General features: G+C 39.6%; 1 protein-coding gene across 1 annotated transcript in view; it reads left to right on the forward strand.

Moving 5' to 3' along the window:
- The window catches only part of IQCH (IQ motif containing H), a 192,313-nt gene that overhangs the window by 50,769 nt on the left and 124,311 nt on the right, over window positions 1-17,233 (forward strand). Inside the window, exons 6-7 of the mRNA XM_036017373.1 lie at window positions 8,292-8,412; window positions 14,965-15,134. Of these exons, the coding sequence (XP_035873266.1) occupies window positions 8,292-8,412; window positions 14,965-15,134 (291 nt within the window). The remainder of the gene's footprint in view (window positions 1-8,291; window positions 8,413-14,964; window positions 15,135-17,233) is intronic.

Genomic DNA, 17,233 nt, shown 5'->3' on the forward strand with positions numbered 1-17,233 from the left:
AGAACATTCTAGGAAGAACATTCACTATAAGCAATCCAAAAATGGAAGTTTGGAGGCTCAAGTCTCACTGGTTACAGCTATCACTTATAACTCAAAATTAATACTTAAAAGTTCACAATGTGAACATACTGCTGCTATATACGACAATATGAGTACCTCACACCAATTAAAAAAAAAAAGTCCAACACACAAAAATACATACTGCAATAACGCATTCAGGTAAAGTTTAAAAGCAGAGTAATAACAGCTGGCAGTAGAACCGAGGACAGTGGTTGCCTGTGGGTGGTAGCCGTGCCTGGGCCGGAGCAGGCGGGGTCTCAGGGGGTCTGCCGTGCTCTGTGGTTCTGGGTGTCGGTTACTCAGTGTCCACCTGGTGAAATGTATCAACCAACAGCCCTATGACTGATGCCTTTTCAAAAGTGAAAGTTGTACTTCAATAAAATATTTATGTAAAGAAACAAATTTCTGTTATAAAAAAAGTTTACATTGGGCATCTCCATACATTAATTCATTAATTCCTCACAACAGCCACAAGGAAGATTAGTGATTCTGAACCATATGTGAATTTGGATTATATAAATTTGAAATACCATGATGTAAAATCTTAATAAACTACTGCTTCATACACAAAGTTTGACATAATTCAAATCACCCAAATTTTGAAAATGAAACCAAATTTGATTTTTATTCACAGCTGGTTGCAGTCTGAGTGAACTTAAGCTATGTTTATGCTGAAGTTTCCACAGAGAGGCACTACTTGAATAAATGAAACTACCCTGTATTGTGTAGGATATGGGTTCAGCAACTATAACAAAAGACAGTAGATTAAACACAACAATAATGCTCTCTCATGTCACACTTTGAGCATGCATCGTTGAGGCTGATGTGGCAATTCTACAGTGTCAAGTCTCATGCCCTTCACATTACTGCTCTGCCCTCCTGTATGGGAGGTTTGCCACCTTATGGTCTAAGGTGGCTGCTGTGCTCCCACCATCATGTCTGTATTCCAAACAGTGGAATCGCTACAGTTCCTATACCTCTGGCCAGAATCTCATCACAAAGGTACATTGACTCTACAAGGGAGGCTGAGAAATGTAGTTTCTGGCTGGGTAGCATGTTAGAGGTCAGCCATACCTGCCATTCTTTGTCTGGCTGTCTTGAATTATGTGAGTTGAGAATTATGAAGTGCCTCCAGGAACAGATCCTTGGCATAAAGCTCAGCTGCCCTGCAACTAAGAATATCCCTATTTTACAGAAGACAAAAGTGAGACTCAGAGACATTATGTATTACATGACTTCCCCCCTGCACATTGCTAATTAAATGACAGAACTAGGACTCAAACCCGGTGTTCTGAGCCCAGGAAACTTAGTCTAAGAGGAAGTGAGACTCCTACTCTATCTAAGTTAAATGGCCCTGGGAAAGGAGTGAGGAAGGGGACAGCGTGGTAGGGCTTTACTCTGAGAACAGAGGGACAGAGCCAGTGACCTGAGCCGTGTTTGGCTTTAAAGGTTCAAGAACTCAGGAAGCAGGAAAGTAGAGTAAAAAGCACTGGGCCATGAAGCAGTGGCATGCATTCTTAGTTCTGCCCCTGCGCCGAAAGGCAGATTAAATGTGCGGCCTGGTTGTCTTCCCTTCCTGATCTTCAGTGTCCCCCTCCAGAATCAGGGCAGGAGGGTAGGGGCGGGGTTGCTGAATATGGTCATGTTGGCCGCGTACAATTTTTTAATTTGACCGAGCAGAAGATTCTGGCGCAGAGTACAGGGATGCAGCAGAGCTTCAATCTAATCCTTTCCTACCTCTCAGAAATACTACTGGTAAGTTACCAAAATATTGGGATTTTTCAGAAACACTACAAAATCTGGAGGGGAGACAATCAAGCAGGTGTGGATCTTTTTTCTCTTCTGACAAGGGGACTTGGGAGAAACAGCTGAAATCGGAAAATAAATAGTGGGCCTGATTCTTTATGAGGGGAGTGCAGTCTTCGGGATTCTACCGAAACGTCCCAGGGCCCCTGGGGTGGGGGCAGGGAGGGATGGCCTCATCCTCAGCTAGGGAAGAGCAAACCCTGATATAGGACGTCTATCAGAATCTCAGGAGAGGGAAGAAAGCCTACATATTAAAAAAATTGTTAATCCTCACCCAAGGATATGTTTATTGATTTGAGAGAGAGAAGAAGGGGGTGAGAGAGAGAGAGAGATCAATGTGAGAGAGAAACGTCTATCAGCTGCCTCCAATATGCACCCTGGCCAGGGACTGGACTCCCAACCTAGGTATGTGCCCCGACCGGGAATCAAACCTGCAACCTTTTTTGTTATATGAGATGACGCTCCAACCAGCTGAGCCACCCGGCCAGGGCAAAACCTACATAGTTTAACAAAGACTGCATACATCCTAAAACAGAGGCTTCTTCCACCCAAGTCCTCAGGGAACAAAAAGGTGGAGAAAACCCAGCATAACCAGTCCTCATACGTTGATGGGAGAGAAAAAACACTGGTGCCGGATAATGGGGGAGGACATACCACATCAGAGCCAGTAGAATGTCTGGGCAGAGCTACCTAAATATGCTCAAAGGGAAAAGAAACGATATGGTCACTACACTGATTTATTATACAAATGTCAGTATTTTACCAAAGCTAACAAAAGAGAGGGAGGGAGGAGCATGGGAAGATCATGGGCTGCAAAAGACAAAGCCTAACCTAGAAAAAGACATAACTCAAGAAACAAAAGGCATTTTCTCACAATTTCTTCACATTATAGCACAGCTTAATAGGACCATAAATTAAGTAAAACTAGAGCTCAACCATGAGATGATAAAATAGCAGAATGAGATAAAAAGGGTTTTTGCAAGCATAAGGAAACAAACTGAATACCAAAATACTTTATAGAATGAATAAATTATAAATAGAAAGAACCAATACTGCTGAATATTGAAATATTGACATGGAGAAAAGACTGTAAGCACAGTCAATGCAGAAGGAAAAGCTAAAGGAAATTAGTTAGAAACTAATAGACATGTATGTTCGTTTGTTACAGGCTAAGCTGCTATAACAAAGACATCAAAAGGCATAATGCCTTAACTTGGTTAGTTGAGTGCCTACTCACCAGGCAGTGCACAGGTGAGAAGCCCAAGGCTGGCAGGACAGCACTGCCCCTTGAGGTCTCCAAGATGTGGTTCCCGCTGTCCTGCTGTTCCGTCAGCTCCTCATCCCTGCGGTTACAGATGCTCTCATTTCACTGGTTCAAGCCGGCTCCTTTCCACACCCAGGTTTCAGCCCACAGAAAGAAAAGAGATAAGGCAAGACTCTTAGGAGCTGGCCCAGAGGCTACACTTCTCTCTTCTGCTCATATCTTGTTGGTCATATCTTATCTGAATTTGGTCACACACCCACATTTAGCTGCAGGGGAGAGTGGGAAATGCAGTCTGGAAGTGGATAGACATGCACTCAGCTAAAACTCGGGTGTTCTATTCTAAAGGAACCAGGAGAGAATGAATAGTTAGGTGTCACAATATGAAAAGATAAAGATGAGCCCACATTTAAAGGCACTTGGTGTCCCTAAAACAGAGAACCCAGCAAATGAAAGAGAAGATGTATCAAATGATAGGGTGTATAGAAAATTTCCAGAAGTGAAGAAAGGACTCTATCTGTAGGTGAAAACACACACACACACACACACACACACACACACACAAAACAAAAACAACCATGAATCCCAGGAAAATTCAATTTAGCATATTTAACATAAACATGTTTTCTATATTAAACACCTGAACTTCAAAGACAAAAAATGCTTCAAACGTTCAGGCAGAAAGAAAAGTCACCTACAAGGAGTGAAAAACAAGGCTGGCATCGGATTTCATAATACTCATTGTTGGAGACAGGGGTGCAGCATCTACGAAGTTCTGAGAAGAGAAAGGATGGCCCCAGATGTAATTCAAGCATGAGGACCCAGAGAAGAAAAAGCCCATGAACACTCAGAAGGAACTGATTGGGGACCAAAATGAGGCAGTTACTAAATCAGTGAAAATAAGGAAGTCGAGCCCAGAGAGAAACAGGACAAAAGGACTGTTGGTGAGCATCGGGTCCATCTCCAGGTAGAGCTAATACTAAACAGTCATGGCACTTATGGTTTCCCAACAATGTGAATATTACAAATCTGGACAGTATAAAGTTAGCAATATAATAAAATGGGGAGGCCAGGAGAACAGATGGAAGTAGCAATAGAGCTCTAATGCCCTCACCTTTTGAAGCTGGGGTATGTTATCTAAAATAAAACCATGTGATAAAAAATCCGAGTGTTTGTCATACTCACCTGTGTGTAATGGAGGAACAGGGGCCCACAAGCTACTGCCTGAGGGCCCCGCCACCTGCTTTTGCAAGTAAAGTTTTGTTGGGACGCAGCTCCACCCTTTGGCTTCACGTTGCCTATGCTGCTTTCCAGCCGTCGCCATGGACCCGAACAGCCTAAAATACTGACTGGCCCTTAAAGAAAATACTGGCCAATACTGGCAAAGGAAATTTTTTTTTAACACATGGGAATCTTGTGGTAAAGAAATATTTATTTGAGGTTTAGTGCTTTGTTGGTTTAATTCGGCCATTTTCCCTCCTATTAAATTCATGTCAAATTAAGTTTAATAATGTCATATAAATCCTATTTTTTATAAAACAATATATCAATCATTCCAGAGATATCAGGGGTAATGGGTCACTTAGTGCTATTGGGCATGGGTTCTTAACTTTTATCTTTGAGTTTTTCTGCATTATTTAGAAACTTCATAATGAACATATATCATTATTTCCAGAATAATAAAATAAAATGGTTTTTCTATTTGAAAACAGTAGAAGCAAATACACTGAGATATTAACAATGATGAATTCTGGCTGACAGGAATGTAATTGCTGTTTTCTTCCTTAAGATTTTCTGTGTTTTTTTAACTATTGAAAAAATGTTAAGCTATTGCATAAGGTTTAGGCATAAAGTGATAGAGTTCTGAATTATAGTTTTAGAAATAGTAATAAAGTACCCCTCACTCCCTTTTCTGCACTGCCCCCTTGGGTTTGGCTTTTACTTTGTTGAGACTGATGCAATTTGAAGAATTCAAGAAACCAGCATTGTGAACACGCTGGCTGCCTGACAGAGTACTTTAAAGTAATAAAGTAAATAGTAATAAAATAATAGTAATAAAGTAATAAAGATATAAGAGACAATGTTCTATTGAAAATGTGATTCTTTTCTAATACAATATTCCTTATTATACCAACTCCAAAGCATGGTTCCAGCATAAAACATAAACCGGACATAAAGGAGCAGCCGAAGGAGATGATACTCGACCTGTGTTAGGCAATCCCCACATTCATAAAGATGGTATCTTTAATTTTCATTAATCTCAGCCCGTCTCTCCAGTCTCTTCCCCCGACCTACCCTCCCGCTGCACACAGCACGAAGGGCTCCTGGCCTCGGACGAGCTCTCCCCGGATTCGTGTGCCACCGCACTGTGTCTCCGCCGTTCCGTCTACCTGTCCTTGCCCTCTCTTCTCCACGTGGCCCTTCAATGTGTCATTTAAGGTCAATTTAAATATCACTTGCTGCAGTACATCTCAGCCTTGGCTACACATCAGAACCACCTGGGAGCTTTATAAAAATACCAAGGTCCAGGCTCCAGACTGGCTATTTAGATTTAATGGCCCAGGGTTAGGGCCCAGGCAGCAGTATTTTTAAACAGCTCCCTGAGTGATTCTAACATACAGCCAGGTCTGAGATCACTGCAAAGCCTTATGCCATGCCAGCAGGCAGAGTTAATTACTCCCTCTCCTGCACTCCCACAGCCCTGAGCTCTTCCATTGCTCATGAAATTTAATGCTTATTGTATTAAAGTTAGTGTGATATAGTAAGTGCTCAGTAAAGGCTGAAGGTTGTTACAGTCCTCTCAGAAATGGTTATCTTAACCATGGGAACGGGAGAGAAGAGCAGGCCCAGGTTTCACATCCAGCGACACTGTCTGCAGGCTTTATTTCTATAAACTTGCCAAGATGTCACCTCCCCTTCATGCCCCTACACACACACATGCACGCACGCACACACGCACGCACACCCCTCACTCCCTTTTCTGCACTGCCCCCTTGGGTTTGGCTTTTACTTTGTTGAGACTGATGCAATTTGAAGAATTCAAGAAACCAGCATTGTGAACGCGCTGGCTGCCTGACAGAGTCCGAACGTCACCTGCCTTCTGCCCTGTCCTTTGTGTCACACTTTCTGCCATGTTTTATGTTGGATCCTACCACCTTAGCTTTCAAGAGCAGGTTGTCAGGGGCACTTTGTCAAAGGCTTTCAGAAAATCCAGATGAATTGTGCTGTGTGCCCTGGAACCGTCAAACCTATATTTTACATTTTCACAGTGCTTGACAATTTTATTAAAGTTGAATCTTTCTTCCTCCAATTTACCTTTGCCTTCCTGACCCTCCTATCAATCAGAGAACTGAAGTCCTGCCATTTTATTTATTTTATTTTATTTTACATATTGTTGTTCAGTTACAGTTGTCCCCATTTTCTGCCCTGTTGCCTTCCCTGACCTGCCCCAGCCCATTGTCCTTGTCCATGGGTCCTTTGTACAGGTCCCCCTTCCGTCCCCCACTATTCCCCTCCCCTCTCCCCTTTGGTCCCTGTCAGTTTGTTCTTTATTTCCATGCTTCTGGTTCTTTTTCGCTTGTTTGTTTGTTTTGTTGATTGGGTTCCACTTGAGACCTGCCATTTTTGACGCTGACTACCCTCAGCTCTGTATGTGCCGTGTCTGGGGTACAGGGCACGGGGTGATTTTCTCAGCCCTGCTGATTGGAGACTTTCGGAGGTGTGGTGTGAAGGGAAGAGCTGAGGATGAGCAGGAGACCAAATGAGTCAGCAAGACCCGTGACCCACAGTAACACTACGTGCACACGAGCTCCGTACTCTCCTCAAGGCCAGGCTCCTAGCACTCCCCTTTCCTCCCCACCCAAACTCGCCTGGGAGGAAACGGATTGCACTTATAGTCTTTGCTTCCCTGTAAAAAATCCCCTTCATGGTCATTTAAAACTGTCTTCACCAAACCTCATGAAAGGGTTCACTGTTCATGGGCTGGTGGCTCTTTACAGTTTCCCTTCAGTGCCTGTCCTGGCGGTAGGGCCCCAACAACTTCGTCCACACAGACATTGCTCAGCCAACAGATACTTCCTTTGTAAAGTGATTTTCTCCCCCGGTTCTTGATGAAACTTCCTCTTTCTTTTCCTTCAGGTCACCATGACCTTGATGAGCAATGAGGTGCAGTACATTCGAGTCCAATGGCAAATTTCACTCATGTAAAATCAGATTAACTTTAAAATTGTGTGATTTTAAGTGTGGGTACCTAGTGTAAATACAGCATATTTTAAAGTGTGTGTATCTGTGTATATCTAATATATTGTGACCTGAAACAAACCTACTAACCTTTCTGTCTCGGTTCTTTACTGGTTAAATAGCAAACTGTTTCCCTCAGAAGTTACGCAAATTAATTAATGTTTGGAAAATTACTTGAAAATTTAAATCAGTCTAGAAATATCAAGCAGTTGCATCTTCCCTGCTGAGGGGGCCCAGGTAGTTCATAACCTCCTATAATAAAGGTAAAACTATTGTTCTTGGGCTATAAATTAAATATGATTTATATGCAATACATATAATCTTTAAAATCTAGACACCATTTAATAGCAATAATTCATATTTCATAACTATAATAAAAGCATTTTATAACTTTAGGAAAAGTAATCACCTATTGTAACTGATCTCATGTCTTGAACCATGCTGGAGAGCTGCGAACATCTAGTCAGGGTTCATCTTTAACCTCTGAATGTTGACTGATACGTTTATTTTTAAATTCTCCCAGGGTTTTTTTTTAGCTTCAAAACTCTAATATGTATTTCCTGGAAAATTTGCTTGTACAAAATTTTGCTTTATTCAAAATTTCTTCTGCCAAGATTTAGCACTTTTATATTGTAGTCATTAAAATTGAACAAAATCTTAATGTTCCTTTATTAACTACTATACTGACTTTGCATAGTAGAAAACACAACATGTTAATTGGATTTAATTAACTATTTTAAATTACACAAACTCCTGACAGCAGACAATGGCACAGGGTACTCATGAGCAATAAAATCGGAGCCGATATTGCTACTTTATTAAAACTTAATGAAACTATTCATAACCTTATTTATTGTTTATAAGAAGAAAACTGTTCATTTTGAAAGCAAAAATGCCTGCTGAAAACAAATTTTTGACCATCTAGGTGAAGGTTCAGAAGTTAGTACAAGGGGCCACTGTCAGCAACCTCACAGTTCTGCCGGCTTCTCATCGCACGGATCCCTATTTCACCCCCATACCAGTCTTACAAGAGGATGCCAGCAGAGGTCAGTGATTCAGTAACCGTTCTATGTGTCCAGGCATCTCAAGAAAGGAGCATTGAGGTGGGGTTGCAAGCCTGAGTTTGGGTTCTGGCTCAGCAGTGGATGCTCTTAGGTGACCTCAGATAAGCCCAGTCCTCACTCTGGACAGACAAGGTTAGACAGATGAGAGCACTCAAGTCCCTTCCACTTTTAAAGTCCACTATTCTACAGACTTAATATTGACTTAAGTTGGTGCTATTACATATTAAAAGTATTGTGTTCAAGTGATATTACTGGAAATGTTCAAGCTTCTGAGTGGATATGGTTTCTGATGTTATTTTGGCAGCATTTAAAAATCTTATTTCAATATCTATTATGCAGAAATATGATGCTAGAGTTAATGTAATTAGTATTTAAACTATGCATGTCTTAGTTCTAATTCCAGTCATTGTGAAACCAGTAGATTCCTAGTTTTTAAGCAAAGTTTAAACAAGGGTTCTATATTTCAGTGTCCCCAGTTCCTGGAACCATATCTAGCATTTTGCACATACTAAATGTCGGTCAAATACATAAGCAAATTAAAGAATGAATGAATGAATAACTAAGGACTAAATGTCCAAAGCAACCTTTTAACATCTCCCTGCTACTTAATTTAATTGGCTGAAGTGTAAAGAATGCCTAAGTGAATCCTTTCTCATATCTCAAATATAACCAAGTGAGATGGTCTTTAATTACTTCTATCTCATTTTCTATTCGTTGTCTGGAGGTATTGTGGAGTTAAAGTTGCTTCCCAAGGGTTCTTCAGGCACCTAGAGATTCAAAGTCCTATAGCCCCTACAACCTGCCTGCTGCCCAGGTGGTGGATGGATAGCCAAGCTCAAGAGAACCTAGAGTCATAAGTGACTTAACTTGCTAAGCCTCCCACAAGTGTAACTATTACTTTCCTAGTTATGAACCATCATTGCTCAGAAATCTTTGTGACATATGCTTTTGGTTAGTTTATATAATATTGGGTTGGCCAAAAAGTCCATTTAGTTTTTCTGTAAAACAAAGGATACATTTTTCATTTCACCAATAACTTTATTGATTTGGACATTTTTAGTATGCTGGCTATCTCTCATGTGGTAGAACATTCATTGTTCTCAATTAATATCTCAGCTTGATTGCCATCCTCTTCAACTGTTCTACCCGACTGTGGAGCATTGTCCAGTAAGAAATCTCCAGCACGAAACTTCGTAAAACACTTTGACACGTTCTATCAGTCATGGCACCTTCTCTATATACCGAACAAATCTTTTTTTTGCATTTCAGTTGCATTTTCACCTTTCTTAAAATAATAAAGCATAATATGCTGAAAATGTTGCATATTTCATTCCATCTTCAATATTAAAATGGGTATACAAAAATTCACCAATTTTGGTGTTTCTTTAAATGCATGTTGCAATGACAGCTGTCCCAGTACAATCTAACAAAATTGTTTCAAATGAAGTTAAAGACAGCTAAGCACTACTACAGCCATCTTATGGAAACATTCAAACTTTTTGGCCAACCCAGCATTTACTCCCTGGGAATACTGAACCACATCAGCAGAGTTTCTATTTCTTGCTTTATTACCATTTATATTCTTCCAGATCAGTTAGGATGAATGCAGTAGTGAACAAATGAATCAATCAATGCTTGCTTTAGCAAAAGGCACAATAAAACATGCTACAAAACAAAGGTCAATCTAGAAACATGGTAGCTTGGTCTGGAAAAAAATCACATTTTTATCTCTCAGTCATCTACCAGGGAACACACGCCTCACCATGTGCTCAGTGAACACTTGCTACATGTCTGGTTTGTGCAAGGTAATCTGAGCATCAGGAAAGTACAAGTCACAGAAATGGAGACAGTGTCCAGAGTTTTTGCATGTTCCTGATGCACTTAAATGTTACTTAAGCCTCACTCTAGGTCTACACAAGTCCAGCATGAGGTGAAAGGTTAACAACATCCAGAAGAAGGAATCATTTTGAAAAATGCAGGGTAAACTTCCCTACTTTTTCTTTTTTTAATATATTGATATTATTATTATTATTTTCTTTTTTTATTTAATTGTTGTTCAAGTACAATTTTCTGTCTTTTACTCTCATCCCAGCCAACCCCCACCCCACCACCAGCCCTCCCCGTCTCTTTCCCATTTCCCTACTTTTTCTTGAGTTACCTTGCTAAATCCAAAAAAAGAAATTTGGGGTTTTTTTAATGATAAAGAATGTATAAGTCTCACAGTGCACAACCCAGATTTTCAATTCAGGCACTTTGTGACCTCAGGCAAGTGGCTCTCTGATCTTGAATAAACTCCAAGCTCTGTAAACAAAGCATACCCCATCTGCCCCCTCCTCCATTCTCATCTCCCTGCTTTCCCTGCACTCCAGCCACGTGGGCCTTCTCTCCTTTCCTTATCAGGTCAAACACGTGTTCGTATCAGGCCCTCACCAGTACCTTTACCTCTGCCTAAAAGTCACTTCCTCAAGCATCTGTGTTTTTCCTTCATTGATTATCACAGTTTGTAATTATATTTCATGGATTTCTTTAAGGTCTTCTTTGCTACTGCAGGCTCTGTGAGGGCTCTCTGGTTTACCACTACATCCTTAACCCTCAGAGTATATAGTTCCTGATACATATTAGGCACTTAAATATTGGTTGAATGAATGACAGAATGAATGAATTTCCAGTTCCTAATCTATTCAACAGGAAAGTAAGAGTGTTAATGAAAATTTAATGAGATAATGGCACTAAACAATAATTTTCAAAAAGATAAAATCATGACTCTCATACAAATATAAAACGAATATTGTCAAGATTGTATTTAACTCATCAATTAAAAGAGGGCGTCTGTAAGATGTTACACTGCTTTAAAGGAGAATCCAAAGAACACACATCTATAGATCTGGAATGTTAAAATAAATTCACAAATGGATACAACACTGGATTTTCCATGGGAGAGGGGTGTCCCTACACCAGACAGAATGTGTTTTTATGTCTATAGATAGAATTATGTGCATTATCATCAGGGTTTGTTTTTCAAGTTAACCTCAGTCTCTACAGAGTTATAAAATAGTCTGTTCGGAGGGTGGGTCCAGGTAATCCCTGGCAGCTCCAGCATTCTGTTCCAAAGGCATCTCGTAATCTCTTTTGATTATTCCAAAACTTTAAAAAATAGTATCCTTACAGTCTTCCCCCATTATGATCAAAATGATCTCATAAAATTTTTCACAAGCTAAGGTTAGTCTCATTAGGTTTGGCCTGGTTATTTACACAGAGGTAGCAGGAATGTTAATTACCACATTGTCCATTTTAAAATCGCTCTGCTAGAAGTCTTCCTAAGGAAGCTCAGAGAGAACTTTTCAAAACCTCTATTGTTTACTACCCAAAGGCTAGAGAGCAAGCCCAAGAAATTCTGCCCACTGGATTTCAATGGAAGGATCTATAAATTTGGGTACATTCCTTTCTTCTGAAGTGACTTCAAATATCCTGATACTTGGGCCTACTAGAAAGTGACCTTCCTTACCTGTAAACTTTGTACCTGGCCAGTTTTTCTGGGAGGTCGTTATAAGCATTGGTACCATAAAGTCAACTTTCGTTGACCTAATTAATAAGCATCATTCTTAAATACTAAATTTTAATTTGTTCAATTATATTGATAATAAAAGGAGAACAGATTCTTACTGACACTGTGCAAACAGCTATATTGCCATTAAAAGTAAGGAGACTCAATGAGAATTCTGAATGTGGGAAGTGAAGGGGGCACATTTAAAGTATTAGAAGTTTGATTTCCTTATTTTCTGGGAATTTTAGTAACATTCAACTTATATAAACATATTTCTGTCTACATAATTCAATCAGAACAGAGCTCCTTTAATTTAAGAGATTTTATAATCTAATTTATTAATACCATTTGGAGACAGGAAAACATTCTACATTTACATTGAGACATAAAGGCCTTTCTGAATTATTGCTATATAGACATATAGATATAGAAAAAGCTTATCACTTCCATTTTATAATTTCAGCCACAGATGAAAAATAAACATGGAAAAAACAAAAACGCAATGGTCCAGATTATGATTTATTCTACTTCTTTGTGGGCATGAAATTCCTAATTGATTTGAGCTCAAAATATACAAATAGACAAACAAAAGGCTATCAAACTACATTCTCCATTGTTTCTTACTCAACAAGGAGTAGATCTCTATAAGAAATTAATTCATTTATAGATATCACCAAATTTGCAGTCATTTTGGCTAACAGCAGGAATAATTTAACAGCCATAAGTGAACCAAAATGAAAAACAAAACACAAAGGTAATAGGGAGTAGTATTTAAATTAGGAAAACAGAATCAACAAATTTCTACTTCCACTTCGAATTCACCTGTGGAAACCAAGAAAAATATGTGCCTGGACTTGGTTCTCTATGGGCTGCACCATTTCTGGCAATTTCAGATGAATCTTTTGGTTATCTTGGTGGGATCTCCAAAATTCCTAAAGCACATTTTTTTTTAAGTAAAACCATGACTCTTACACAAATATAAAATGAGATTAAAGATGTTATTTAGCTCATTAATTGAGGAAACCAGTAAGATGTTACAATTGATTCAAAGAACAATCCAAACAACAGACACATTTATAAAGCAAGAATACTGAAAGAAACTTGCAAATAGATGTAAAACTGGCTTTTTGAGGTTGGGGGAAGAATTGTCCCTCTGTGTGACAGAATTTATTGGCATGTGTATAAACAAGAATTATGTACATTGCTTTCAGTTTCCTATTAATTAACCTTAATCTCTATAGAATTATAAAATAGATTAACCAAAACCAAGGGTCAGATAATCTCTAGAGGTTCCAGCAGTTTAATGAAAAGCTATCTAGTAGTCTCTCTTGCTTATTCCATAGTCTTAACATTTTCTTTCCCATGGTAAATGCACACATGTGTGTTTGTCTAAAAAATAAGTGAATTGCTTCAACCTATATACTAAAGCAAGGGTTAAAATCATGCTTATATTCTTGGGATTTTCAGAGAATGAAACTCACTCTAGTAATAAAAATACACTGAACGAGAGAAAAGAAGCTCTGCTTTTCATTTCTGCACAAACAGGTGCAGGTCTTGGAAGTGAGATTTGATATTCATATGTGGAAAATATTTGTGAGAACAAAGAATTAATCTGAATGTTTTAAAACAATACTACTAATTTCAAAAAAGGCTTAAAGAGTTGTACTTTGGATCAGTAGTTCTTAAGTTTTAAGAGTACAAAAGATGGACCTAGAGAGCTTATTTAAAATGTGAGTTCCTAGTCCTCAGTTCTGGTGGGTTTCAAACCTCAGGGCATATATTCAATAATGCAGATTCCCAGGCCCTGGCTGCAAAAATTTAGATAGCTCTGGGAGGGTGCCCAGGAATCTCCATTTGTAACAAGAAATTCTGCCCCCTGCCCCCAGGTGATTCTGCAGTATGTAAACTGAATATTCTTTGGAACCATTGTTTGACAAGTGACATCATCTTTAGCCCTCCAATCCTGCAGTAGTCATTTTTTCTGAATTCCTATCCTATAATACTAGACTTCAACACTCTTAATAATAGCCAAACATAGTCATTAGTGGCCATAAGGCAAGTAGAAGCCATATTTGTCCATCTTAGAACGTGTGCCAACTTCTTCAGTTTACTCCAGCTTGGTACACAGTTTGTATGCCAGGATTGCATCGAGACCTGGAGCTCTTTACTTTTCTTCTTGCTACATGAGAGCAACAAGAAGCTAAAGCCCTGTCACAAGTTTCTGTCAAGTACTCCCTGAGTTTCTGGGTTTCTGGCTTCAATACAATAGATCTACCTTAATGAAAGTTTTGCTCCTGACAGCAGGCTTTGTTCAATTATTCATTTATTCATTGATTTATTCTTTCTCTATTTATTTAACAATGCCTCTTGTCCTTAAAAAGCCTTGGCTACAACCATGCTGACACAGTATGAGTTCAAGGAATTGTAAATTAGTTGCATTAATACTAACCATGTTGCCCAGTGACACTAAAATAACCTATTAAGACATTTATGCCTTCTGGTGATATGAAAACATCTAAAAATAACTCTTATAAAATATGACTCATTGTAACAACAGAGGCACGGTTTCAAGCACACAGATTTTCCTTCTTTCAGAACAAAAGATCTCTTAAGTTGTTACGGCTGTGTATCTGATTTCTCTGAATTTTAAAAGGAAAAACAATATTATCAATAACTGGAAATGTCATAAGTATAAAGCAGTTTTAATTTGCTTTGAAATGATAATTCTACCTTAAAATGAAATGATCTTAGTACAAGTTTATTTCACATTACCACTATTGGAAATGCCTTTTTTTTCCTTTGGGTTAGAACTTAAGGCTTAAATATACAGGTGCTGTAGCTATTTTTTCATGCAAAGAATTAAGGCACTAGATATATGCTCACAAATAAGATGATGAATTGAGTAAGTTACACTTGAGAAATGTATAGAGCTCAGACTTTGGGGAAATGCTTCAAATTAAACTCATATTCTTCTAATCTTCCTTTTTTAGGGATTTTAAGTATGCTAGAACGAGGACTGATTCCACCAAAAGCAAGCATTACCTTTCAGAATCCACCCATTCTACCCAGAGCAGCTCCTCTGCACAGTATTGATGAAACACATACAATTCCCACTCCTGGTAAGACAGTCTGGCCGGTATGCTTTGTTGGGGATGCACAGAAATGACCTCCCGCCCAAACCCAGTCTGCCAGAACCCAGCCCTTATCGTCAGTAATAAGACAAGAGGAAAGCTGTAAGGGTTTGGAGTTTCGCTTTACTGAGTAAAGTAACTTTAGTTTCTTTGTAGAATCCTTCCTAAGGGCCTGTGTTCTCTCTGCATTAGAAAGTTGGGCTTTTGAAGGGGGTTGAAGCTTGGTTGGGAAAAGAAGACAAACGTAAAAAGATAAATACCAGTACAAAGTAGCACAGAATAAAAACCCAGCGGCTGTCAGAGTCCAATGCTGTAGGAGTTCAGAGCGGCGCTCACCGAGGGCTGAGATGGTAGAAGAAACTTGAACGAGGAGGCCGCATGAAACAGGGCGTTCAGGAAAGCGCTGGCCTGAGAATCCCCTACCTCGTTGCAGAACTCCAGGCAAGCCATTTACTTTCTTTTAATTTTAAAAAATATTTTATTACATTTATTAGGGTGGCATTGGTTAACAAAATCATATAGATCTCAAGTGTACAATTCCATGATACATCATCTATGTGTTGCATTGTGTGCATTCACTTTCTCCGGGCTTCAGCTTTCCCAGCGGTAGAATGAGGGGTTTGGGTTAAGTTAGTTCATCTGTTCGACAAATGGTTGTTGAACACTTGCTTTATCCGAGATAGCATTTAGGCACTGGGGATCCACCAGGGAAAAAGTTAGACAACATTTCTGCTCTCATGGTACTTAACATTCTAAAGGGAGGTACAGATAAAAACCAGGTAAGTAAATGAGAACGTAAGCACCAGCAATAAAGTAGTAAGTGATAAGCATTAGAAATTAAACGACATGAGTCAGAGAGTGATAAGGAGATGGTTACTTTGCCTGTGAGGGAAGGATCACTGAATGACTCTCAGAAGATTTATGAGGCTTGAGTTGAGATCCAAATGATAAGCAGGAGCCAATCATATAAAGATCTAGGAAAGAGCATTCCCGATATAGGATAGCACAGGTACAAAAAGCCTTGAGGACCTAGGAGGCAATGAGCAAGAAGGACAGTGTGGCTAGAGGGCCAAGAGCAAGGGAGAGAGGAGGAGGAGATGAAGCTGGAGAGGTTAAGAGAAATGACAGGATGTAGGCTAGATCAGAGACTATGTGTGGCCCTCAATATTCATTCTTCCCTACTTCCACAATAACAGAATTGTGGGTGGGCACATGTCAGCTTAGCTAAAGACTACAATTTCCCAGGCTTCCCTTCAGACAGATGTATCAGACGACCAGCATCTTGCCAGTGAGAAGGTACACACAAGTGGAAAGGAAAATTTCTGACTATACCCTTAAAGAGGAAAGAGCACAGTCTCCCCTTTTCCTTTCCTCTTTCTGGCTAGCTGAGATGCAGATGTTGTGGGCAGACACTTTGGAGCCATAGATGAACTCCATGTTGAGTTTGGCAGAGCTGCCCTGACAACCTTGGACTATCTTCCTTTCAGCTCTTGTGCGAGAGAAAAATAAACTCTTAATTTGTTCAAACCACTCAGTGTATTTTAGGATCTTTCTTTTTAAACATCCACACTAGAATCAGCATGGCAGCTTTTCAAACCATGATGAGGAGTTGTATTTAATCCTAATTACAATGAGAGCCTGCTGAAAGCTCTAGATAATCTACCGAGGTCTGTCTGTAAAAAGTCCAGCCCTTGTTAATACAGTGAGAATGGTTTGCATGACATCGGCATCGGTGTAACCTGGCAGCCAAAGAGTGAAATGGAATACATATATGTGAACAACGATGACTTCACTGTACTAGTCAGTAAGGGTGGTAGCTGCCGCTGAGTGAGCATGTGTACTGTGCGGTCATCACATTCAAAATGAATGGGTAGAGCAATGAATCTGTATCAGATTTTGTGTTAAGCTTGAACATTCCCCTGTGGAAACTATTCAGATGATTCAGAAGGCTTTCTGGGAGGACGCAAGGAATACAGTGCAAACAAAAGTGTGGCACAAGCACTTCAAATGTGGTTGTGAATCTGTTAAAAGCGATGCAGGTTCTGGAAGGCCTCCAACAAGCAGAACACCTGAGAATGTTGAACGCATATGGGCTGCGATCAACAAAGATCGGTGACTGACAGGTCAA

The sequence above is a fragment of the Phyllostomus discolor genome, chromosome 1, assembly GCF_004126475.2.
Source record: "Phyllostomus discolor isolate MPI-MPIP mPhyDis1 chromosome 1, mPhyDis1.pri.v3, whole genome shotgun sequence".
NCBI lineage: Eukaryota > Metazoa > Chordata > Mammalia > Chiroptera > Phyllostomidae > Phyllostomus > Phyllostomus discolor.